This window comes from Periophthalmus magnuspinnatus, chromosome 20 (assembly GCF_009829125.3).
Source record: "Periophthalmus magnuspinnatus isolate fPerMag1 chromosome 20, fPerMag1.2.pri, whole genome shotgun sequence".
NCBI classification, from domain to species: domain Eukaryota; kingdom Metazoa; phylum Chordata; class Actinopteri; order Gobiiformes; family Gobiidae; genus Periophthalmus; species Periophthalmus magnuspinnatus.
The window spans coordinates 7,862,219-7,886,389 of NC_047145.1; the positions used below are offsets into that span (position 1 = coordinate 7,862,219).

A 24,171-nucleotide genomic window follows, 5' to 3' on the forward strand; every position below is an offset into this window, starting at 1 on the left:
TTATACACAAAGCTGCAAATTTACCTAGTTTGCACTAAAATTACAAAAACGGACTAGGCACAGTAGACAATACTATTAACACAGTACACAGTTTAGTATCAAAAATTTGAGCCACTACCAGAATCTGCCCTGAACACTGATGGGCTGCAGGTGATTTCAAGAGTACTAAAGTGCATGTCTGTATTTGATGATTTTCTGTGCAGTGGCCCTCCTCATGCCCAGTTATTACAAGGACCCCCCCATAGATGCATGTCAAACATGCTCTCTGGCGCCCACTGCAGGCAAAACAGTGTCAGGATGAGAAGTTATGTCAGTGCTCATTACACAATGACACAAAGACTGTACCCTGTTTTAGCAGTTTTGTTTATTTTATTATCTGCAATAGAAGTTCATGTACAGTACACGTACATAATGTGTAAAAATATTATTGATTCTTTTTGGTAAAACATGTATTTGGTTGGAGCATGGTTATCACACTGAGTAAATGGAAAAAAGATCATGATATTTGATTTGAAGTGAACAGTACATGTATATCACTGTATTGTCTTTGGATTCAGATGGTGCTCACTAACACACCCAGCTTTATATCTGAATAAATGTGACTTTTGTAGTGCCTTTGGCTCCAAAAAATAAGACAAAGTTATCCAATAAGCATGGAGTTACATAACCCACAGGTCTGGAGTGAAGTTAGAAAGATAAAAAAAAGAACTGGTTGGGTACATTTGCTAAAACTTCAGCAACTTTAGAACATTTTCAATAAAGATTCACCAATCCAGCTTTTCAGTTCTGATATTGATATTTTTTTGCTGTGAGTATCTTCGAACAGGAGCATCAGACTGGGGGTTTAAATGGTACTTGTTTACTAGGGCAGTAGTCGACTAGAGACATTTTTGCAATATAGCAAACAAGGTTTGTACCCAGGGCCTATAACTTCGTGCTGCATCTCTGTCTGCCAATAGACTCAAAAGAATGTATTAACTTAAAACACCAAATATTGTAGCAACACTGATATTAATGTGTAATTGTTATGCATCCTCCTTTCTACTTTTTTGTTTATATGTTGGCAGAGAGTTCAGCCACTTTGCCTCCAGTGTGTACTTGAGTGTATGAATAAATGGATGAGTTTCTTGGTGTTTTGAGCACCCAGTGAAAATATCTAACTGACAAACAGTGTAATTGTGATTGTATTTGCAATTTATTTTTTAAGAACAGGATTCTGTTAACATTTTAAACTTGTTCAAAATAACTGACAAAAAACTGAAATATGAACTGACAAACTAATACCAGACTCACATTTAAGAACATGTTTGTACAGATCTAAACTACAGGGTTAGCAGTTTTATGCAGAATAAGACAGGAGATTTTGTTGTTGCTTTTTTGGAGAAAATTAAATTAAATTATCCTTCAAAAATTGTGTATTACATGATTCTAGAAATATTTTGCAATCCTTCAGCCCAAATCCAAGCACAAGAAGAGAACCAAACCCGCTAGTCCAGGTGGGGCATGTGGGTTAGTTCATGGGTCTAGTGTCCTCCTCCTCGAGGCGTTCTGTTGGAGCTCCTATCTACGGCCCGTACAGAGGAGCCTACTCTTCATCCACAAAGCAGCTGCAGAGAGAGAACAGCACAGCATCATCCATCAGATTTGAACAACAAAGAGGAGAGGGACCAGGAGGAGGCCTGCTCTTGCCTGTTGCCGGCCTTGAGCAGGCTGGTGCGGGTCACTCCGGGGCTGGGTGAGGCTCCGGGCAGCTGGCCTGGCCGGATGGGCTTGGCTGGATAATGACACATAGACATGTTAGTGAGCTGAGTGAGTTTGGATATCAAACATGAACCAAACGAACAATGTATGGATAAAGAATGAAAATGTATTTGGTCCATATTTGCGGATGATGGTTAGGGAAAAATAAAACTATAACAGTCTTAATATTTTATTAAATGGATAAAAATAATTTAACTTAAAATATTAATGTGTCCTGATATTAAACATTTTTAAACATCATGTAATGTGACAAACCTATGGAGGCTCTCCGGCCCATGTTCTTGGGTCTGACCGCAGCCTCCTTGATGCGCTCCATCTCCTGTTGATGGCGCTGGCGGTCCTTGGCGGCATTCTCCTTGGCCTCCTTCAGAGCGGTCTCCAGGGCCTTGACCCGCTCGATGGTGGCCCGGAAACGCTTCTCCAGTTTGGGGATCTCGCAGCGCAGGTCTGCATTGTCCCGGAGCAGCTGAGGGACACACAGAGCCTGGTTTGTACATGATGTTTTTCTGAAATGTGTGCACTATAAGTTTATGTGGTCACCTGCTTGTGGACCTTGGTCAGCTGCTCCAGGTTATTCTCCAGGAAGTTGATCTTCTGCCTCTGAGCCGCACTGCTCTCTGGGTCATCACAGTCCATTTTAGAGTTCTACAGCAGACACACAGGTCAGGAAAGTGATGTTCTACATTATTCAACTATGGTTTTAGCAAACAACATATAATACGATAATATTTTTGTCCTGTAGAGTTTATTCAGACAGCTCTGTACAGAAGCAGAAGTGGGTTTTGTGAGACAGAGCCGTGTACCTTTCGCACTCTGGAGGACAGGTCCTGGACAAAGAGCCTCCTCAAGCTGTGCAGGGTCTGCAGCTCTCGTGCCTGAGACAGAAAACAGGAAACTGAGTTTGTCCAGTGCTTGTGTAGCCAGTTTAGTCAAATTAGTGAAATGCCTGAAAGTAATGCTTAATCAGCACTACATCGTCCATATATACACTACTATGACAAGGTGCAACGCCATTTAAATGTGGTAATGCTCACCACTGTCTCCTCCAGGCCCTTGAGGTCCTGTCTGGCCTGTTCTCTTCTGTCCTGTAGAGCTCTGCACAAGAACATTCAGAATATCCATAAGGTATAATAAAACTATATATCTGTTACATGACACAGTATCCATACAACATGCCCTTTTCCTCAAAAGGGACTTGTACTTTTAAGGATCCCAGGTTTGTGCTTGCATATTTCAATACCAAATCTGAGATCATGAATAGTAAAACCATTGATTCTGAATACTGATTGTGAATCTAAATGTCCTCAGTAACCAGAGCCTCCAGTATTAGTTATAGTTGGGGCAGCTCTTACTGTAGTTCCTGGAGCTGCTGGCTCTTCTCCTGGTCTGCTGCCTTCAGCTTCTCATGCTCCACTTTGAGGGTCTCCTGCTCCAGGGTGATCTTCTGGTTCAGCCTAAACACACACACCTCAGCACCAGTCTATAGAAATGTGAATCTTTTCACTGTATATACAAGGGGGAGAGGGGCTTTAGGACAAAGGTTATTTATCACAGGCTGCATTCACCTCTTTGGTTCTGGCTTTTATGTAGATTTAATTTGGTCCTGTTCTAGTCCTGATCTATTGTAGGTTTAGTTCTGGGTTTAGTCCCATTTTAGTATGGTGGCACGTGTATATTTGAACGCAGCCTGAATCGTGTGAGGTTATACTTTTAACTTACTATACAATATTACAATATTAATAAACCCAATCAATATAGAGTTAACAATGACAACTATATTTAATCTATGAATTTTCTGTGCCAAAGGAATTACATACAGTAAACCATGAAAATCCTATTGAGAAAAGGTTCGAGTCAAAAGAGGAGAAAGTAGGGATGTGACAAACTTTTGGCATTTTTATTATTATTTATTTGTAAATGATTGGAAAATAATTGTGAAAACTTTTGCTTTTTATCAACAGTCGCCCACCATGTTATGACCAGTGACGTAACTGAAACTGGAGAGGGAAAGTGTCTGAGCGTAAACACTTTTTGAACCAGTAAATTTCTGGTGGGCTCTTACAGACTGCACCCCTGACTCATGAAGACTTTTAAGAGTAATTTCAACTACATCTTTCCACTCCTACTGACCTTATTCTGCCCACCCACTTTTGCCTGTAAATGCCTCTAAGCCGCACTTTCTTTGTGGCGGCACTTCCGTTTAAGCGAGAAGTTTTAGTATCAATAAGTTTCTGATTTTCAACCCTGCCCCATGCTAAATAGTACAACCCAAATGATGATAGCAGCGCCCACAGCAACTCCCTGAATAGAGTGAATAGCGTGACTAAAATGTGACTGTGGTATAACCTGAGGACATTATGAAAAAGACACATAGAAGGCAGTACTGGGTCTTACTCTTGGATGTCTGCGATGAGCTTGTCCTTGCTGTCCAACTCGTCCCTCAGCTTACTGATCTGTTCCTTATGCGCCTCTCTGTGTGAGCGAATCTGCCTCTCTACCGCATCCTAATGAACAAACACAGCACACACTCGTTTACAAAAGGTTCTGTCGTGTGCACTATGACAGAACATGTGCTTACTTTAAAGGAGAAGGCTTTTAATGAGGGCTGTTTGGGAAAAAAACAAACAATGAAACAGAGAGTTATGGTGCATTGTGTCCTCATAGACCTCATAAGTACTCACCTTGGCTACAGACTCGTTGTCAGACTGGATCTCGTTCTCCTTGTCTGTGGCGTTGACTTTCTCTGAATAAGGATCAAAACATCAAATCATCTTTACCCACCATTAGAGAGAGGTGAACATGTGCATGCTATGTGTGTGAGTCTGTGTGTGTGTCTATGTGTGTGTGTGTGTACCTGACAAGTGCATCCTGTATGTGTGTATGTACCTAACTTGTGCAGTGTGTGTGCAGGTACCTGATAGGCCTTGGGCCAGGCTGAGCTCTCCCTGGGCTTTGAGACGGACTATCTCTTCATTCAAAGAGTCCACTGTCTCTTCCAGCTCCCTCTTCTTCTGCTCCACATTTTGTAGGCTCTCTGACACAGTCTTGATCTTAGCTTCTTGCTGCAATGAAGTAGGACATTAACTATGTTTATGGTAATATCAGCAGGAAACTTGGACCAAAAAAAAGGATGAGGTCCAGACCACAGTTTGAAGACCTCTGTAGATGCTCACCCTTAAGTTAAGTTAAACTTGAAAACCTTTAGGGAAATATTTTAGACGAGGATTTAACATTATCATTTTACCTGGAAAATTTGGTTACTTTGGGGATATAGTACCTGGAAGATGTGATTACCAAGGAGACAGAGTTACCTGGGAGACGTGGTTGTCTAGGAGACCTAGGGGGTGCTGTTACCTGGTAGATGCTGTTACCTGGGAGGTGTGGTTACATAGGTTACTTAGTCTTTACACTATTGTCCCTGAGGGGAAATTCTTTTTCACAAACATTGGCCCTTTCACAAACCATTTCATACCCCCTCTCCCTCGTCCCTCCCACTTCACCTGCTGTGAAGTCCCCTTCTTCTTGAGTTCAATGATGAACGGATGTGGTCACCTGGGAAATGCTGTTACCTGGGAGATGCGCAGTTGACATGCGGTCAGCTCTCTCTCTGTGTCCTTGGTCTTCTGGCTGCTCTCTGCCTGGGAGCTCTCCAGCTGCTTACTGCGCTTCACCATACTCTTCACCTCAGACTTCATCTTACTGATATAGAGCCGCACCATGGTGAACTCCTCATCTATCAGGCCGCTGCTCTCCTGTTGCTAAGGGAACACACATGTTCACGTTGGATGAACTCATGTTCGTCCAAAGCTGTGTGTCATAGCGCCACCTTGATGTCATTGCTGCCCACTGCAATGCCGATTTCAGCCAGGTCTTTGAGCAGGGAGGACATCATCTCTGTGACCCTCTTCTTCTGGTGGTTGGTCATCTCCTTGAGCTTCTGCAGCTCTGAATCGATGGAGGCCAGGGAGCTCTGAGACAGGCACAGGAGAGGGATTGGGTTAGTCAGATGCCCTCTGCTGGTCACAGTGAGGGGGAGCAATACAAATTCATTTTAACAACAGACACAGATTGTTGTACTTCATAGAGCCATTTATGAAACCCAGAGAAGGTTTATGTGCTTTAAAAGTGCACAATGTAAGTCAACTAAAAACAAAACAGACAACACAATGCAAAGGAAAAGAACAATAAAATATCAAGTATGTCACCAGGCCACGTTACAGGTCAGTGTATGTGAAGAGATGAGATTTAAGTGCATTTCTGTAAGATAGATAGGTTTAATGTCATACAGTCTAGACAAGGTAAAATCATCTCTATGGAGAACCCCCCCAGCAGAAAAGTTGCATAATGCATCTCCTAAAACATGCAGATATGTGTGATATATATATATATACACACACACACACACACACACACATATATATATATATATATATATATATATATATATATATATATATATATATATATATATATATATATATATATATATTTTCAGTCTAATCATACCTATTGGGAATTTTTGACAAGTTTTGGCCTTTGTTATCACTATGGTTGCTAGGTAACAGTCATGAAATACGTACACGTAGATCACATCTGCTGCAAATGTTCAACCAGGATGTACAATTATAAATTTGATCAAAATTAAGCCTAGATTCTTAAATATAATGAAATGTTAAGTTTTAGTGAAATGTGAAGTCTGACTTTAAAGCCACATTGATATAACATGGGGTTTATTATTTCAGAGACTTACAGACTTTTGATTGAGCTCCTCGCTAAGAGCCTCAAATTCCCTGGTCTTGATCTCCACCTCCTGACTCTTCTGGTCATAGTTCACAGCCAGCTCCTCCAGGGCCTGCAGCACCTCCTTCACCTCCTCCTTGGATGCCTCGTTCTCTGCTAACAGCCTATTCAGCTCTGTCTGCAGAGTGTCATGGTCCCGGCGTGAGGACGTCAGCAACTATAACACACACAGTACACACAGTTAACTCATATCATAGTGAGTATCATATCTACATCTTAATGAAATAACTACATATACAGACAAGTTCCTTTAAATGTACACAATGTAACTTGTCTGGTAGAGGGTAAGCAACCTTCTAGTGGTTATTGCTTTGTCTGGAATACTCCAAAGTGTGGCATTGAACTTATCTATCAAATTAAAGACAAGCAGATAGCATCACAAGGCCAAATTACATATTAGATCTGTCGAGAATTGACTCCGCTTATAGTAGAATAAATGGGTTTTTTCACGTGTGATTTAATAAATGCACATACATTTAATGCCATACTGTGGAATATTCCAGGCCAAACAATAACCATTTGACATGTAGGTGGCAGACCCTTCACCAGGAAAGTTACACAGTGCACCTTTAACACTGGATGCCACTTACATCAATAGTTGAAGAGACCAGACGTATTGCATTTAGATTTTTTTTTACAGTTACAATTTCAGGTTTTATATTTAGTTTTTATGTATTTGTTTATTTTTTGTCTGTTTGTTTTTGTACAATGAACCTTCTTTCTATTTAATATAGTTAATCCGGAACCTGGTCTTCTCCCACAATTTCACACTGGAGTAAGCAGTCAATAAAACATGATAATTAATAGGGCACTTAATGAGACATTTTTATAGTTTTGTCTTGAGATAAGTTTGAAAGTTCAGCACTACCTGGTGCAGTCTGAGAACATGCGTGCTTAGTGTGTAGTGTATAGTGCAGCTTTGTGTCACCTCCTCCTGGTCCAACATCTGCTCCTTCAGCTTCTCCACCAGCTGGGACTGCTGGTTGATCTCCTCATCCTGAAGAAGAACAAGACCAGAGGCAAATACTTAATTAAGCGGATAGGATTAGGAGTTATGGTATTAAATAGGTAGTTACTAAGTTTGAAGCATTCTTTATTAACTTTTAGTTTATTATAAGTCTTTCTTCATACTTTATATAGCCTAATTCAGGTGTAGTTATTATTATACATAGTTACCCAATATATTTTTCTGTATTGAAAGGGAGATTTGGTCAAAAATATGTTATCTTCCTGTACTGTTAATAAAGGACTTTAATAAAGTGAGAGTGGATTTCTCTTTCTATTTTGTTTCTTACAGCAAATACCTTCTGAATCATGGAGACCATTTGCCTTTGCCTGGCAAGTCCAGAATGATCTCTCTATAGTTTTTATACAGGGGAATATCCCTGTTGTCGCCATTCGCTCTGTTGCATCTCGAGCCAGAACCAAAAATGATTGTGCAATAAGATTTATTTGTTTCAGTGACACATGTGAAATGAAGGAGCTCTTTGGTCACTAGTTTTAGTATTTAAGAAGTGTGTATTCTGGATCCAAAGCCGCATTTGCCTAACACTACTGGAGCTACCCATGCACTTATCTCTGTAAAATGTTTAACATAAATCTGTGTTTCTGCTGTCCCACCTTGTCGTCCATCTCCTTGTAGAGCTTGGCCAGCTTGGCCTCATACTGCTCCATCTCTGCATTTGTGAGCTTGGTCCCTGCAGCTCCAGGGGCTGCACTGGGGGCCGCACTGGGGGCTGCCTTGTCATTGTTCGGGGCCACATCCAGAGCCTGCACTTCTGCATTGGCTTTCTCTTTGTCAAACTGCTCCTCCACTGATACTGTCTCACCTGCAGGGGGCATCACATCACATAAATTGCATTCTGTCTATTTATGTACAAGTCATAGTTAATAGTCTAGAACAGAGTCCAGATTGGTCTTGGTTTAGCTCTAGCTCAGTCCTGGTTCATTCCTGATTTAGTTCTGGTTCAGTTCTGGTTCAGTTCTGGTTCAGTGCTAGTTCAGTGCTGGTTTAGTCCTGCTTTAATTATGTGATGCAACTTCAACTTTCTACACCTGGGTTGGTGATGATAATTTTGTTATTTTAGTTGTCCTTGTAAAACCACACAGTGGATTGTCTCATGTGGTCCATGATGTAAAAATCATAATGTCTGCAATGAACATGTAAAACTGACTTAAATGACCCATGAGAAGCTCTTGACTCAGTGTCGTGTCCATGTGGAGGTGTGTCTAACCTTTCCTCCAGCGGGCCAGCTCCGCCTCCAGCCCGGTGACGGTGTTCCTCAGGGTCTTGTTCTTGTCCTTCTCCTTTTCCCACTTCTTCTTCCACTGCTCGGCTGTCAGTTCCACATTCAGGCTCACGTTGTTCTTGATGGTCTTTGCTCTAGAAGGTCACATTCCAACCACACCATTATAGGACACCTCGCTCTACTCCCTGAGCCACTCACAGCATTAGCAAAAACTAAGTAGCTAACATACACTAGCAGTCAAATATTTGGACATTTCCTTTAATGTTTTTATTTTTTATTTTAATGTTTATTTGCATTATAGGTTCTCACTAAACTCATCAAAACTATGAATTGACAGATGTGGAATGCAGTAAATAAAAAAGTGCGAAATTACTCAGAACATGTTTTATATTTTAGTTTCTTCTGAAAAGTTTTGCTTTGGCCCCTGCTTTACACACTCTTGTCATTCCACTAATAAACCCTGACAAGGCACACAAATGAAGTAAAAAAAAAACATTTCAGAGTGAGGGGTTTGCAGTGCTGTCAACAAAATAATAATCTGAATCTGAGTTATTTAACATGTTTTTCATTACTATACAATTCCTTACATTTTGCTTCATATATTTGATCTCTTCAGTTTGTATCTACAATGTATAAAGTACCGGTAGTAAACATAAAGAAGAAACATTGAATGAGAGGGTGTGTCCAAACCTTTAACTGGTCGTTTAATTAATGAGCAGATCCCCAAATTAATGATGTAATATGGTAATATTTTGCAGCTGCACATGTTTTAAAATCAGCCCAAGGAAACCGCAATTTGCTGAGTCAGATTTTCCCCTGCAGCAATTTTTCAAAGTAGCCCAACTGTGCGTGAAGACCTGATAACTCTGCACAAGTTGGCTCGTTCCGATAAGAGAAATTCAAATCTGAAGAGCCAAATCCCACATTTACACGCCTTTTAGAAATACAGTTAAAAGTAGCAGGTAATTTATTAGGTTTTAGTGATTTACATACAAAAGGTACTGTAGTAGGCATGTAGTCATCGTTGAGTTGATTAATCTGTCCATGGTATCTTAGTCAGTCAAAATGTGTATTAATAGATTAATCATTTTATTGAAATTATAAGGACTTATATATGGGACAGCAGCAGTAAGGAGACTGTCTGTCACTAAACTGTCTGTCCTCCCATCTAACAGTTTAGTAAGTACCTCTGTCCGAAGAGCAGGGTGGAGCGGGTCTCTACGTCATTGAATTCTGAAGGGGAGCAACAAATGACCATGGTGGTACGACAGTTTCCCCCCAAGGAGTCCTGCAGGATCCGTGTCATCTTGCTGTCTCTGTACGGGACATAAGTCTGACCAGGCAAAGACACAACCACTGTTAGTCTCTGTGTGCAGTTGGCTAACACATGTACAATAGGCTGCGTTCATGTGCTGTGTAACTGTCACACTGCAGATTTGTTGACCTGGTTTATGGTTAATATATTTGCTGTTACTGGGACTAGCCACATGATGTGATTACTGTCTGCTGAAACGACTTTAACATATGATTAATATGAAAAGAAGGTGGAGCCAATATCTAACAAATCATGATAAGGTCCAAGATTGAATATTTCTTTCAAAAGCAGTATATTACCCATAAGGTCATGCAATCATCAAGGTCTAAATTTTGAATATAACTTATTGTAATTTACTGAATGTTAGAAACCAACTGTTTCACAATATTTAGCAATGCATGTTTGACTATGTGGATTTAAAGGGCCTGTACCTGATATTTCCCATGTATTTGAGCAAAATGTGTTTTGCAGTGCAAATATATTGTATACGCAGCTGGTCAAAATAGATAAGCTGTGTACTGTCTGCATCTCAATAGAGAGTGATTGTCCAACAATCAGGAAGTGCATGTTAGCATGCTAATTGTTGTTAGCTTGGTCATCATGGCGTTGCACTGGTGTCTTACGCTGTGCTCTGGTCGTATCTAAATTGTGCCAAATGCCTGAAGTTGGACACCTTTGCATTTGAGAGCAGACACTTGAAACTTGTCAACGCAGGGCAAATTTTGCTGAAATTTTCAATTGTTTTACTCTGGCGCCTGACGCTCAAACACGCCACGGAAACTAGTGTAGACGTATGTACCCCACAGATTTTGTTTGTGAACCCGACGCACCAGCCGATGCAGTCTGAACGCAGCAATAGAGTTGTGAAAAGCACACACATTTTTAAGACAGTAAAAATCAGGTACAAATGCAAGTTTCTACATGTCAAACATGACTACAACAACATTAAGTCGAAAACCTGAATTTGACAGAATTCAATTTTATTTTGCTATAGATGAGTAAAGCAAAAAACTGCATTAGCAGGATTCAATATTTATGAGTACTTTGCTAATAGTCTGTAAAAAGATAATAATATCCTGTGTGTTTGCTCCTCACCGAGCCTTCAGCCAGAGCAGAGATGACGTTGCCCAGGGCAGACAGAGACTTGTTAATCATTTTGGCCTCGTCCAGAACTGTGCCCTCAGCTCCGGTCTTCCCCACCTGAACACACCATGGGAGCAGGAGTTACACTATACTATTACACTAATGATACACAACTATCATTCACCCCAACAGCACCCCATTTAATGCACTGGATAAAATCACTTGTTATTGCTGTAGGGATGTTCCCCACATCATACATTTGCTCAGGGACTCTAGCACACAGAACCTTTACCTTCTCGCTCCCTGCCAGGTCCACCAGGTAGAGCTTCCCCGTCATCTTCTGGTCCGTCTGAGTGTTCTCCTGTTTGATGTTGATGATGAAGATACTGTGGCTCCTGGAACTGTCTGCGTTCATGTCTGCAAAGTACAGAACAGCACCGCTCATAGATCGACTACTGCAGGAAATGAGAAAAATTTGCGATACATGATATGGCTGTTAAAAACTGTGATATCGATATTTTTGCAATATTTTAATATGCTTTTAGACTCAGTTCAGTTATAATAAAACAAACTATTTACAGAAAACAGGACTTAATCAAGGTTAATTTTGCACTTAATAATAAAATCCTTCATAAAATCAGCTTTAAAGTTGATTTTTTTTTACAATATTGATTATTGCATCAGTCAGTTGTGATATTAAACTTTTGCAATATATTGTGCAGCTCTAGCAGGAATTAATAAGACCTATTCTCCAACATTAGAGTGTAACTATAAATTATGTCAAAAATGATTAAATTTTGACATTGAATGGCTCATCATAAGTGTTTGTTTGCGATATAAAAAGCAGTCCCTCTCTCCTCCTCACAGTCAGCAGATCGGGACAGACCCCATGAGCAGCACTCACTTGTGAAGGCCACGTGGCGGTTGCTCTTGCCTTCATCTATCGCTTCCATGACCTCCTCTGGAGTGCACACGAAGCGCTCAGTACTGCCCTGGGGACACGAGCACAACACAACTATTCAGCCTCTGCTCTGTCTCTGTAAACATGGATGTGACACCTCTTATTCAACATTATCTACATAATATTAGTGCAAAGGATGGGCAAACTTTTGGGCACCAGTGCCTCTACGACATTCTCACGTTTCGGAACATGCCACAAGGTCGAAACATTCATACGCTCACACTGATGTTTAAGACATATGGTATAGTGTGTGTCTGTGTGTAACTAGACTGCTCCAGACTGGACAGAAGTCTGATCAAAGGAAATGCCACTGGTTGGGCGCCTGCACTGGTCAGGCCTCTCTGAACTAGTCAGGTCTCTGCACTGCTCAGACCTCTCTTAACATTGTTAGTAAATGGTATAATAAGTTATTATAGATATTGATCTTGATGTAATACTTGAGAAGCAGTAGATGCAGATGTTTGCTCTCTGCAGTCTCACCTTGACATAAGGGACTCTGTTCTTGTCCTCGTGCACAGACAGGTTTGTCTTTGTTACTGTGGGAAAGGGAACATCATTTGGAAATGTTAAAACAACTCTAACGCACTAAAACCTGATGTGAATGTGCATAGATCCAGCTAACATTACTTTTTACAGGGCTCTCCAAAAATATGGCACAGGGACCAAATGTGGCCCTCAGGCCTTCTACTGAATTGGCCCAAATGATCGTAGGCTCTACTTTTCACTGCAAATGATTGTAAAAATGAGTGTTCCAAGCCTAATGTTCCAACCTTAAAGGTACAGTGGCTATGTCAATGTTGTGTTGAATACATCCATCTGAATTACTTCCTATATTGACTATCGGTGTGTTCGGACACCTCTGACTTCTACAAAGCCTTCGTCTGTGTGGAGTTTGCCTGTTTATGGGTAGCTCATACAGTGTCCCTCACATCATGTAAGGCCTGAATCTAACCATGTGTGTGTTGTGTCGTGTTATGTGTCATACATCTGTTGTCTCTCTTGTCCTAATAAACATGAGGCACTGTTCCACTGCAGATGAGATCAGCCCTCAGTATCAGCAATGTAAAAAAGTATATGAGGTTACTGATGGTGACTATACGTACTGTCCAGCAGGTCTTTGATTTTGTCCAGGTAGATCTCAAAGTAGGACACCTGAAAAACAACAGAAGCACATGAGACCAGCAGAAGCATGGTGCCCACAGCCCACAGACCAGATCTACCTTGATGTGAAACTCCAGGTTCTCGTCCATGGAGTAGATGTGGTTGAAGATGTCCTGCACAATCCTGGGGATGATGCCCATCATCTCAGGGTCATGAAGCTTCCCCTGTAGACGAAGTACACAGAGGAGCACTCATAACGGACAGACAGGAGAGGAGGGGAGAACAGTGGAAGTGTAATACATGTACCTTACATGACAGACAAGGGGCTGCAGTGGAAGAGTAATGGACAGAGAGGGGAGCGGGAGTACTGGGGGGCGTAATACCTGACATGACATAGAGTATACTGGAGTGGAGAACACATGGCCTCACTCAGACACTTGAAATACATTCTAATCAAAGTGTGAGAGGAGACATATACCCACGTCTGCAGAGACTAGTGGTACAAATGAACCTTGAATTCTATGAGTTTTGCAGAATATTAACCAGGGAGCAAAGGTAGTATGCTACATAAAAAGGTAAGGTACTATAAAGGAACCGAAAAAAGATACCACAAACAGGTACATAATTATATATATATATGTGTACAATTTAGATGGCAGATGCCTCTTACCTCCATGGTGTGTGTTTTTCCAGATGATGTCTGTCCATAAGCAAATATTGTCCCATTGTATCCCTCCAGGACATCTGTAGGACACATGTAGGATACATGTACAACATATCATATACATGTAGGACAAGTGCATGATATGTGTATGACACATGTAGGGCGCGTGTCAGATACATGCAAGACATGTGTAGAATAAATGTAGGACACGTGTAGGACACATGCAGGATATATGTAGGACACATGTAGGACATGTGCAGGATATATGTAAGACATATGTAGGACACGTGTAAGACACCTCCAGAATACATGTAGGACATGTATAGATTACATGTGTAGTACAAGTGTAGGACACATGTAGGATGCATGTACATGTCACAAACACAGGTCTCTTTACCTTTGACGATCTTCTGAGCCACAGCGTTGTAGAATTCCACCTGTGTGGTGTTGGAGCGGAAGACTTGGTCAAAGTAGAATGGTTTACCCTGGGAGAAGGGAGCATAATGAAATATAGAAATGAAATATGACCAATAATAAATAATGCCATCTATAATAAATGTATCTATAGCTCTGTTTTTTGGGCTAAATATAACTATGACTATAACTATATATATGTGTGTGTGTGTGTGTGTGTGTGTGTGTGTGTATATATATATATATATATATATATATATATATATATATATATATATATATATATAGTCTTAAAAATACCCTCACACTTCACTTTACTCATCCTGATCATTTCAGTTCAAAGTGCATTCACACCAGAGCATTGCCACTATCTCGTGACTTGTTTCTAGAATCTTTTTCTAGAGAGCTGCTCTATCTGAACACAGCAGTGAAGTAAAAATGCTGCACTGAGGCCACATGTCCTCCAACATCACAATACTATGTACTGCATATTGCAGTAGTGAGTACACATTTCAGTTTGTGGGGGACACTGGTCTCTGGCTATGGACAAGTGTGGAGCACCATGAATCAGACCCATGTGATGGTCACAGACACTAAAAACAACATCAAGACGAATGTGTAACTTACTGGAGGAGAGGCGAGACACACACACAGATGTGTTGGACTTTGATTTAATGAAATCCATGGCACACATATACAGAGATGTGTTATATAGACCATAGGCACATGTCCTTAGAGCAATGGAGGAGCAGACACATCATGGCAGAAGCCCTGGAAGCTCAGGAGGAGCTCTCCAGCCTCTCTGCCTGAGATAAAGACTGTACTATTCTACTGCATCAACTCATGGACTGTTAAGTTCAGAAACCTTTTGGGATTTCTTTTGGTTTTGATTTGAGTTGATAATAGTACTGTGTTGCAGATGCTAAAGCAGCAGCACAGAGAGTGAACAGTGGAGTGTTCTAGGCCTCTGGTTGGTTTGGGCCCTGGGCCTCAGCCTGGTCAGCCTCTGTCACGCCTCTACTGTGAAACAATCATCTGATCTTCTCAAAGGGAAGGAACCATGAGAGCGGAGATGACACTTTTACTGTTTCACACCTAACTGTGAGAGACATCATTCATTTGTTTAACTTTAAAGCCACAAAACATGTGTGGGACATTTAAACTCTGCACATGTACCGCCAAAGAACAAACATGAAATAGTCCTGTATGAGAATAAAAAGACACCCAGTTAGACACATTTTATGAGTTTTAAGAACATTCAAACCTACAGCACATGAAATCTTGTGCCATGCCACGCGCCATAGCTTCACTCAGGTAGATCTATCTTTGAGAAGTAGAAATGAACCCAGTGAACATAATTTTATCAGCTAAATGGGTGGTTCAGTCTGTGCGTAAAAGGCCTGGGAGAACGCCGTTACGCACCGTTACGCACAGCTCTCCAAACCAAACCTTACCGAACCGTCACTCACCCCCAACACCACGCAGTCCTCTCCCTGGAACTTGGGGATGTACTTGTCGCCCCGGGCCACCTCGGCGCTGTTGAGCGGCCGAAAGCGACACACCACCTTGATGTTGGTGGCCGAAGCATCACCCATGTCCCCGACTGTGCCCGGACGATGCGCACCGACCTCCCGTTAAACACCGACCACTGATCCACAAAAAGACCTGCGCCCCAGTGCTCCAGGACTGGCCTCCGCGCTGCTGAGGCTCCGAGGCCCGCGACGGTGATCCACAAACAACTCCCAAAGTGCGAGCGCCAGTGACTCCAGAGGCCGCACCTGTCAGCGCCGGAACCGAAGCCAAAACGTGTCGATATAGGTTAAAAAAAAACCCGAACACTAACAAAACAAACTTTTAAAATATATATCTTAAAATTAATTAATGATAAATAGAGTTATAATAATTTACTTTATAATCTAAATATTATATTTAAAATGGTAGCCTATGGAAAAACGCACTGTCAAAAACAACACAATGATCTATAATAAATACATGAGGTAGACTAAACATGATCAGATAAAAAGTTAAAAGTGTGGTAATGCGGAGGCTCTGGAGGACAAGAGGCTGTGGGGATGTGGCTGCAGTTACAGCGGCATCATATGAGTCGGTCACGTGGTGCGCCCAGGGAAATATCAAGCTTCAATGGACACACTTATTTACCGAACAGAGATGGGAGAGTAGGCAAAATGTGCTCAAGTAAGAGTAACGTTACTTCAAGATAATAGTACTTGAGTAGACGTACAGTAGTGATTCAAATAATTCAAGTAAATGTAAAAACAATGTTGCAAGAGCAGAGTAGCATGTGATTTAATGGAAGGACAAACGAATGACTCTGGTATTCTCAAAGGATAGAGCACACAAAAACCGACTAGACCTAAATCATTCACTGAAAGCTCCAGTATGTAACCTTTGTAAACAAAAATGGACTGAAATAAAACCTTGTTTGACCTGTGGCACGATCTGTTCCTGCTTGTTTCAATGGAAATGTTGTTACTTTGGCCATAATCCTCCACAGTATAAAATAAAACGTGTCTATCCCCATGAAGGTTCTGAAGTATGGTTTTAACTTTCTGCTTCCATGAAATCATGCGGATGACGTGCCACCTCCAGAAAGATACATACTGTACCTTTAATTCTTAGATAAGATGTATAGACGAGCAGAAAAAAGTTTGTATTGTTTTGATTTTAAATTTAAATATCCCCGCATTTATGGCCTATGAATTTAGCAAACAGAAAAAAAAAAAAAAAAAAAAAAAAAAAAAAAACTTAATTGACCCAGTTTCAAACACCTTTTCTTTCCCTCATGTCGCTCTGTTGGTCTTGCGCATCCAGTTAAGCTCCAGCCCTGTCCCTCATCCGACTTTAAACAATGTCTAACTTTTTACTTGACACCGCGTGAATTATAAAAAGTTATGCATTGAAAACGTGATCATATAAACGTCTAACTAAAAAAATGCACACTTTTTGGATGTACTGACTCTGCGCTTTGGGGTGGTCGCTGTGTCTGTGAGGCACAAAAGGCTGGAAGATTACCTGGAGATTCTGGTTGAACATCTGTCACTCATTCCTGGGCTCGGTTTATATTGTAAAGGACCACGAGGAGATAGGGTGACACACCAGAAGAGCCAAATGGAGTTGTTCTTTGGAGGCGCTCACGATCAGCGTTTATTGATGTTGCAGAGAGAAATCGCGGGATAATGTTCAAATCGACACTTCTGCACATGCGCAGATTTATCCCCAGTACCAAATTCTGTAATATCTCTCCAGACCTCTCACAGCAGCTAATACTGTACCACTGGAGAATACGTTTCCCCTCTGCTGAAGCTGCCCCCTTGTGGAGGACTTTATTATTTCACAAACAGGTGTAACAGGTGTTTGCTCACCTGTCCGTGCGTGATGGGCACGTATTCACTCATGGCCTAGAAATAACTAGTAAAAGTTTTTTTGTTTTTTGTTGTTGTTTTTTACAGTAGATCTCTGAACATCTAGATCTACTGAAAGAAAGTTCTCCACCACTGAATAAACCACTCCTGCTTGTCTGTGTGTCCCATCACACGCCACTAGGTGTCACTGTGCACCTATGGGAGAATGGGAGACAGCAGTGAGACTGCCGTTCATCATATTGCAGCAATGATGTCCCTTATTTCAGTGATTCTCAAACGTTTTTAAGCGGGGGGACCTCTTATTGGTCAGAAAATATCCCAAGGACCCCATATCAGTCTCCACAATAGAATCATAATGGTGTTTATTTCACTGATATAGTTGTTCATGTTGTCATCAAAAATATTATTTAAGTAATAATCAATGTTTTAGAATTTTTGAGGGGCCCTCAGGAGGCTCTGGCAATAGTTTGAACACTTTGTTTAACATTCACTGACACAAAACTTATTTTTTTGTTGTGGTTGTTGTGTATTTTTGTTGACTTGTTGTTTATTAATTGAATTGTAGCAATACATTTATAAATGTAATTTAAAACAGGCCTATAGCAGACTTTTACTGTTAGTGGCCGTGGGCACACTTGACACAGCTGCAGGGCGCAGTGTTTCCACAGAGGAAGGGAGGCTGCTCACAGTGGTGTGCTGTACTTCCTGAAGGACTGCCCGATGTTTAGTCCCACTCAGAGTCACAGCAGTGCCACTGTTGTTACATGGGGACCTTAAAGCTCTCCACACCAGAAGTTGCATAAGGATGAATAGTTTTCATATTGTTCCAAACATTTCTCAGCCCATAACAATTTGTGTTTCATATATTCACACTGTTAGTAATGTTACTTATTTAGGCTGTCTCTCTCTTTGTGCCTTTTCACCAAGTCCTCCTTCATGATTTTGAAGAAAATGCTTTTCCAGTTGTTATTTCAGAAAGATGCATATCCTGCTGTGTTACTGTGGCAACGTAGGGAAAAAATAAATAAATTGGTAGACATATTTCACACATCATACTCATGCAGGGGCAGTGTTGAGGCGAGGACAAGAGGCAGGATATTCATGGTGGCATGTATCTCGCAGTCACAAGGTGTGGTGAGGGCCTTTATCATCACAGATTTAATTTGTATACATTTTGGCGACATCAGACATTAGATCTACATTGTGGGCAATATTATTTATGTTTATTGTAATATGGATGATAATCAATAATGGCCATACTGACACAGTAGATCTTCTTTGAAATATATTATGACAACACACACTTTAATATTATTTCCTAGTCACTTTATTCAAATAAATAACATGTCCCAGGCTACAGCACATAAACATACAGACTTAAACACATCGCAGTTGATCATATGTTCATACTATGTACAGTTGCAGTAGACAATACACAGGTAGTACTTCAGCACACCACATGGAGAGAGGATGTGTCCAAATATGGGCAGGGGGCGGGATCAGGGATGTTCTTTCACTTTTATTGATCAGAGGGAAACGTAATTGAGCTGTTGTGACACTATTTTTATACCACATGGATTAGTTACATTATATTTGGTGTACTTTGGATTTTAACAGTCAAAGTCAAGTGTGTAGCCATCAAAGCCACATAGAGCACAAGTACGTAGATTTAACCTCTCCATTTCTCCCATCCTATGCTGCTATGGGCTGGGGACCCATCTCCAGACTCAGATCTGGTGAGGCGAGTACCTAACTGTAGGATTGGCATATTGACCAAAGAGGAAACCCACCAAGACACAGCGAGAACATGCAAACTCCACAAAATCCAGAATTACATAAATAAATACAAACGTTTAAAAACAACTCTGGGTATGTTTTTGATGAGGAAACAGCATTATAACAGATCAGAAAATAGCGTAATACGGGCCCTTTAAGTTAAAACCATCTTAAATTACAAATATTAATCTAATATTTTTTTAAGCACAACAAAGTAACATTTAACTTATTTAAATGTCATTGTAAGTCCATAAACATGTATTGTCAGGCTGTTTGAAGGAAAACCAGCCTTGGAACATGTCCAAATCCACCCCAGTGAGATTTCTCCTGGGAAACACTGGCTCTTTTTTATATATTTGGCAACGTTCTATATTTTTTGTATGTGACCTCCTGCCTTATTTCAAGTGAAGTTACTTAGTTCTGCTTTAAGTCAGTGTTTTAGTTTAGCTTTTAAGACTTGTTTCATTTTTAAATTTCACTGAAAGACAAAAAAAAACCCAAAAACTTCCCATTTGTAGGTTATTTTTTCGCTTAAATATATATCTTTTATTTTTTCAGATGTTGAAAAATTTGAAGGGAACTTACTTGGACACATCGCTCAGAATACTTAAAAAAGCAATAACCAAACTCAAATAATATTCATTATTACACAATAATTTCCCGTCTCACCTGCGCCCTGTCCCATCCTCTCTCCTCTGCACATGACATATACAGCAGTCTGACATCACAGTAAGGACAGCAGCCATTGGTTCATATTCAGTGTAAACAACCCAGCGGACAGCAGCCATTGATCCAGACAGGTCCGTGGGTTTAAATGGGGGCGCAGCAGTAGTATCTTTTATGTGCAGTTCTATAGGACAGTTCTTTGTCTATTGTAGAGGCAGCATGTGATGGAGAGATGGTAGTCAGTTTTTAATTAGATTTTTTCTTATTTTATGTTTAGCTATTTTGGTTAAAGTTGCATTCACACCTGAAGTTAACAAGCATTGACAGGATAAATTGCTTGCATATATTTTAAAGAGACATATTTTCAACTTTTTAATGGTACAATGTTGCGTGTGAACATCCAAACATACCTGGATTAGTCTATATCTTGGAAAAACATGCGTTCTTACTGTGAGTGGGGTCGCCTCTCCACAGATCTGACACGTAACTCGGCCTGGTGGTGTCACTTGTCAGGTGAGATATGCTTAATGTTATACTGCGGAACTATTCAAAGCACAATTGGTGGTTTTCAGATGCTACAATGTGATGATGTCATACTCTCAGACGGGGGACAAGAGCCAGGACCTACTGATTACATTGTACTTTCCCGTGGGATGTCCAAAAGGTAATGCAGAAATGTTAAACTTGATCATTTCTACTACAGCTACACCCTAGAACTCACATACAAACACCAAAACCTGCATTTATACAATCTGAATTTTAACTGTCCCGATTTGTATAACATTTTATCTGTTAATAGAACATTGTGATATCATCTGAAAAACAGGAAAATGGGTTACAGATGACATCAAAACATTCTATTGGGCAATAATATTTAATACACATGAGGGGAAGCTAAAATAATATGGTTATATGTAGCTTTTGGGGTCTGGTCACTGAGAAATGATCAGGTTCAACATTTGTGGATTTACTTTTTGGATATTTCTTGGTAGTCCAATGTAATCAATAGGGTAATCTGTCTCTTACCCCCTCCTTCCCCTATGGCACACTTTCTCGAAACGGAAAAGTACCAATATCTATTCATAGGTTTCAAACTATGGCAACCGTCCTCCGTATAATTAAGCATTTCAAATCAAAATATTATATCTTTTGGTGGAGGGGCCTCACGGGATCCTTCAAACCAGAAAGGAATTGTTAGTTTGAAACCCATAAACATATGGAAACATGGTGGCAGACCGTCCACCAGGAAAGTTACACAGTGCATCTTTAAGTAATGCAGTTTTAGATGTGGATTTAATTCAATTTGGTATGAAAAACTTGACTACATAATGGTTAATAATTGTGGTAAATTTGACATTTTGCGTGGCATTGTTCTCCTTAAACCCCTCCTTAAAACATTGCTAACTCCAGGTGTGAACAGCCAAACATCTCCCCTGGTTCCTCCGGTTCCTCTCCCCCTCAGCTGACATTCACAGCTCGGTCTGGTGCTAACAGTAGAGGGACATACGACTGCGCCTCATGGCCTCACTGATCAGGTAGGCGGGGCTGACCTCGGGCTCCTCCGTCATCACCGCGATGCTCTGCCACTCTCCGCTCTGGTTGGACTTCTTGATGGTGTCCACCACGCACAGAGCGTACAGGCAGTCCTCGAATGTTGCTGCCATAGTGAGAGGCCTCCCATCCCATGTCCGGCGGTCATCCTGATCCTGGAATGCTTCCCGGACCGCTTGGATCATCCGAATTGTCCCGATCAGATACGGCGCCGGAATGTCGCTGAACGCCTTCTCTGGAAAAGCAGACTTTTCAAGCGGTGTGGAGTCTTTGAGCAAAAGTTCTGGTGCGCCAACGTTCTTCTGTCCATACAAATCTGTGCCAGACACCGTTAGCCGGCCAATTGTTCCTACGACGATCACCTCTTGGCGGAACTCTCCCGGGACGTTGAAGTTTAGCGTTACTGTGCAACAGGCCCCGCCCTCCAGCACCATTTGGAAGGTGCAGAAGTCGTCGCTGGTGATTTGACGGATGCCGCAGATGTGGGCGGTCTGCTTGACGAACGTCTTGAGGAAGCCGTGGACCTTGATGGCGCGCTGGCTGGTCAGGAAGGTCAGCAGGTCGATGATGTAACTGCCCACTGAATGCAGGCCGCCCCCTCCCATCAGGTCGTCACAACTCCAGTTGTACTTCTTCCCAAGCAGACTGCCACTGTGCACCTGGAGACAAGACACTGGGTTAGAGGACGGTTTATAATATTGTGCAAAGAAAGTTAAAATTGGGGTGGAGAGCAGACTGAAATTCTACTGTAGAAAATGGAAAAATTAAGTGTAACGATGTAGATACTTGGATGTACTTTATGGTTCATATTTTTGCCTATTTACACAAATTATTTTTCAGTAAAATGACAAAAATTTGTATTATCATAATAGATCATTGACTGAGCACAAATCTTGATACGTCAAGTTTATGAACTAAAATAAGAAAAGAAAAAAATCTGCTTTCATTTATAGATTTTCAGTTTGGAAGTACCTCTTCCCTTCATTTAAAATGAATGTTATTTTGAAAATTGCAAATGATGAAAGATACACAAATATCAAGTGAAAGGTGATGATTTATTTTCATGAAAAAATCGTTTCTTTTCATCTTAGAACAAAACATGATTTATTCATTTGTCCCTCCACATGTTAAACCAGCCTGGTCCTACAGGGGTCAGTAGTGCACCCAGCCTAAGTCATGCAGTAGTCACACTGTTACACTGGGGATGCCTTGAAAATGTGTCTTGAAATGTCACTATAATCTGTATGATTATTAAGAATTGTTTAAGATTTGTTTTTGAAAAAAGGAAACTTTTAGGTCTAACTATTTAAAAGATATGTGCCCATTTTTCATGAAGTGGAGTAAAAATGTTTTGGTCCAGAACAGAAGGCTACATTGTAAAAGCAAAATCGAAACCTGGAAGCAATCTCAAACCTGGAAGTTGTGTTGTGCATTGTTAGACTCGCTCTTGTTAGCAGTGCCATCTCATTGCGGTGAAGGACTGGGATGTGAGGTATGCATTAAAAAAGTGACACATGAGTTTGGATCGCTGCAGTTTGAGAAAACTGTAAAAGCTGGGCACAGGGCCTTTAACATTTCCTATCAGACTGTGCTGTGTGTACTCTGCTGCACAAAGGTGAAAGACGCATATTGAGCAAACTACTGAGCAAACATGTCCATCTTAAAGACGCTATACCTGACCTTTACTGTCTTAAAAATGTGAAAAATAGAACTCATTTTAAACAGTTTGCGGCGGTAGTCATTTTCCAAACACAATCCAAACATCGCAATTTACCATGATGAGTTTATAAGCACTTCACAATTTCCAGAGAGCAGAGAGTTTTGTCGTCATGGTAATACCAACGCCAAGAACCATGCTAACATTGCACTTCCTGGTTAGCAGAGTATAAAGGTTTCATAATTAGATGCGGACAATACACAACTTATTTGATTTTGTGTCAGTTTTTCAGATCATAAACCTTTTCTCAGTCCCATATTTTTATTGTTAGCTTTGCCTCACTCTGCTCTAGTTACTCTCGCTCTCATTGGTCACCCACTAAAGGCTAAACTAGAGACATGTGCCATTGAGCTCGACCCTTTCACTTGAATGGGGCAGTCATGTTTAGGCCCCCGGGGTTTGACTGAAACCCATAAAAATCTATATCTGGGGTATGTAGCTGAACAGATCACCCACCTGAGCCTCACACACCAACAGCTCACCCACGTATCCCTCCTCCACCAGTTCCTTCATGCGGACGAAGGCAGGCAGGAAGCGCAGCACATTTCCCATTATGCTCAACAGTTTGGGGTAGTACTGCGCCGCTGACATCATCCTGAAGGCGTCCAATGGGGTGGCGGTGCGGTCGCATATCACGTTTTTACCGATACCTGAGGACAACAGACAGGAAGTTAGTTAAGACGGAAGAGAGTGCTGTGACAGGTGCATGTTTTACACCGATTATAGAAGG

General features: G+C 41.0%; 2 protein-coding genes across 3 annotated transcripts in view; both read right to left on the reverse strand.

Annotated features, from left to right (window-relative positions):
• Positions 1-1,430: 1,430 nt before the first annotated feature.
• Positions 1,431-15,969, reverse strand: LOC117388674 (kinesin-1 heavy chain-like). 2 transcript variants are annotated; one of them, XM_055229891.1, is made up of 26 exons: positions 15,818-15,969; positions 14,332-14,419; positions 13,941-14,014; positions 13,390-13,494; positions 13,273-13,321; positions 12,650-12,705; positions 12,113-12,200; positions 11,501-11,625; positions 11,221-11,325; positions 9,998-10,143; positions 8,796-8,944; positions 8,182-8,390; positions 7,490-7,558; positions 6,512-6,718; positions 5,588-5,731; positions 5,331-5,513; positions 4,676-4,823; positions 4,443-4,504; positions 4,340-4,366; positions 4,156-4,265; positions 3,114-3,215; positions 2,796-2,856; positions 2,565-2,636; positions 2,302-2,406; positions 2,017-2,227; positions 1,431-1,774 (listed from the first exon to the last, which is right to left on the reverse strand). In XM_055229891.1, the coding sequence occupies exons 1-26, from the start codon at positions 15,941-15,943 to the stop codon at positions 1,632-1,634; spliced, it is 2,964 nt and encodes a 987-aa protein (XP_055085866.1). In that variant the 5' UTR covers positions 15,944-15,969; the 3' UTR covers positions 1,431-1,631. The 2 variants fall into 2 exon arrangements, with proteins under 2 accessions (XP_055085866.1, XP_055085865.1); XM_055229890.1 differs by having other exon boundaries at positions 5,331-5,519.
• Positions 15,970-19,048: 3,079 nt separating this feature from the next.
• The window catches only part of gfod1 (glucose-fructose oxidoreductase domain containing 1), a 30,863-nt gene continuing 25,740 nt past the window's right edge, over positions 19,049-24,171 (reverse strand). Inside the window, exons 2-3 of the mRNA XM_033986292.2 lie at positions 23,898-24,091; positions 19,049-22,383 (exon numbers count right to left, since the gene is read on the reverse strand). Coding sequence (XP_033842183.1) covers positions 21,661-22,383; positions 23,898-24,091 — 917 coding nt within the window. The 3' untranslated portion in view covers positions 19,049-21,660. The remainder of the gene's footprint in view (positions 22,384-23,897; positions 24,092-24,171) is intronic.

Coding starts and splice junctions, on each gene's coding strand:
- LOC117388674 (XM_055229890.1), bottom strand. CDS start 15,943: ATGGGTGATGCTTCGGCCACCAACATCAAGGTGGTGTGTCGCTTTCGG. Junction 10,144..11,220: donor CTGCTCTGGCTGAAGGCTCG/GTGAGGAGCAAA, acceptor TTGCCTGGTCAG/ACTTATGTCCCGTACAGAGA. Junction 2,857..3,113: donor CAGCAGCTCCAGGAACTACA/GTAAGAGCTGCC, acceptor GTTCTTGTGCAG/AGCTCTACAGGACAGAAGAG.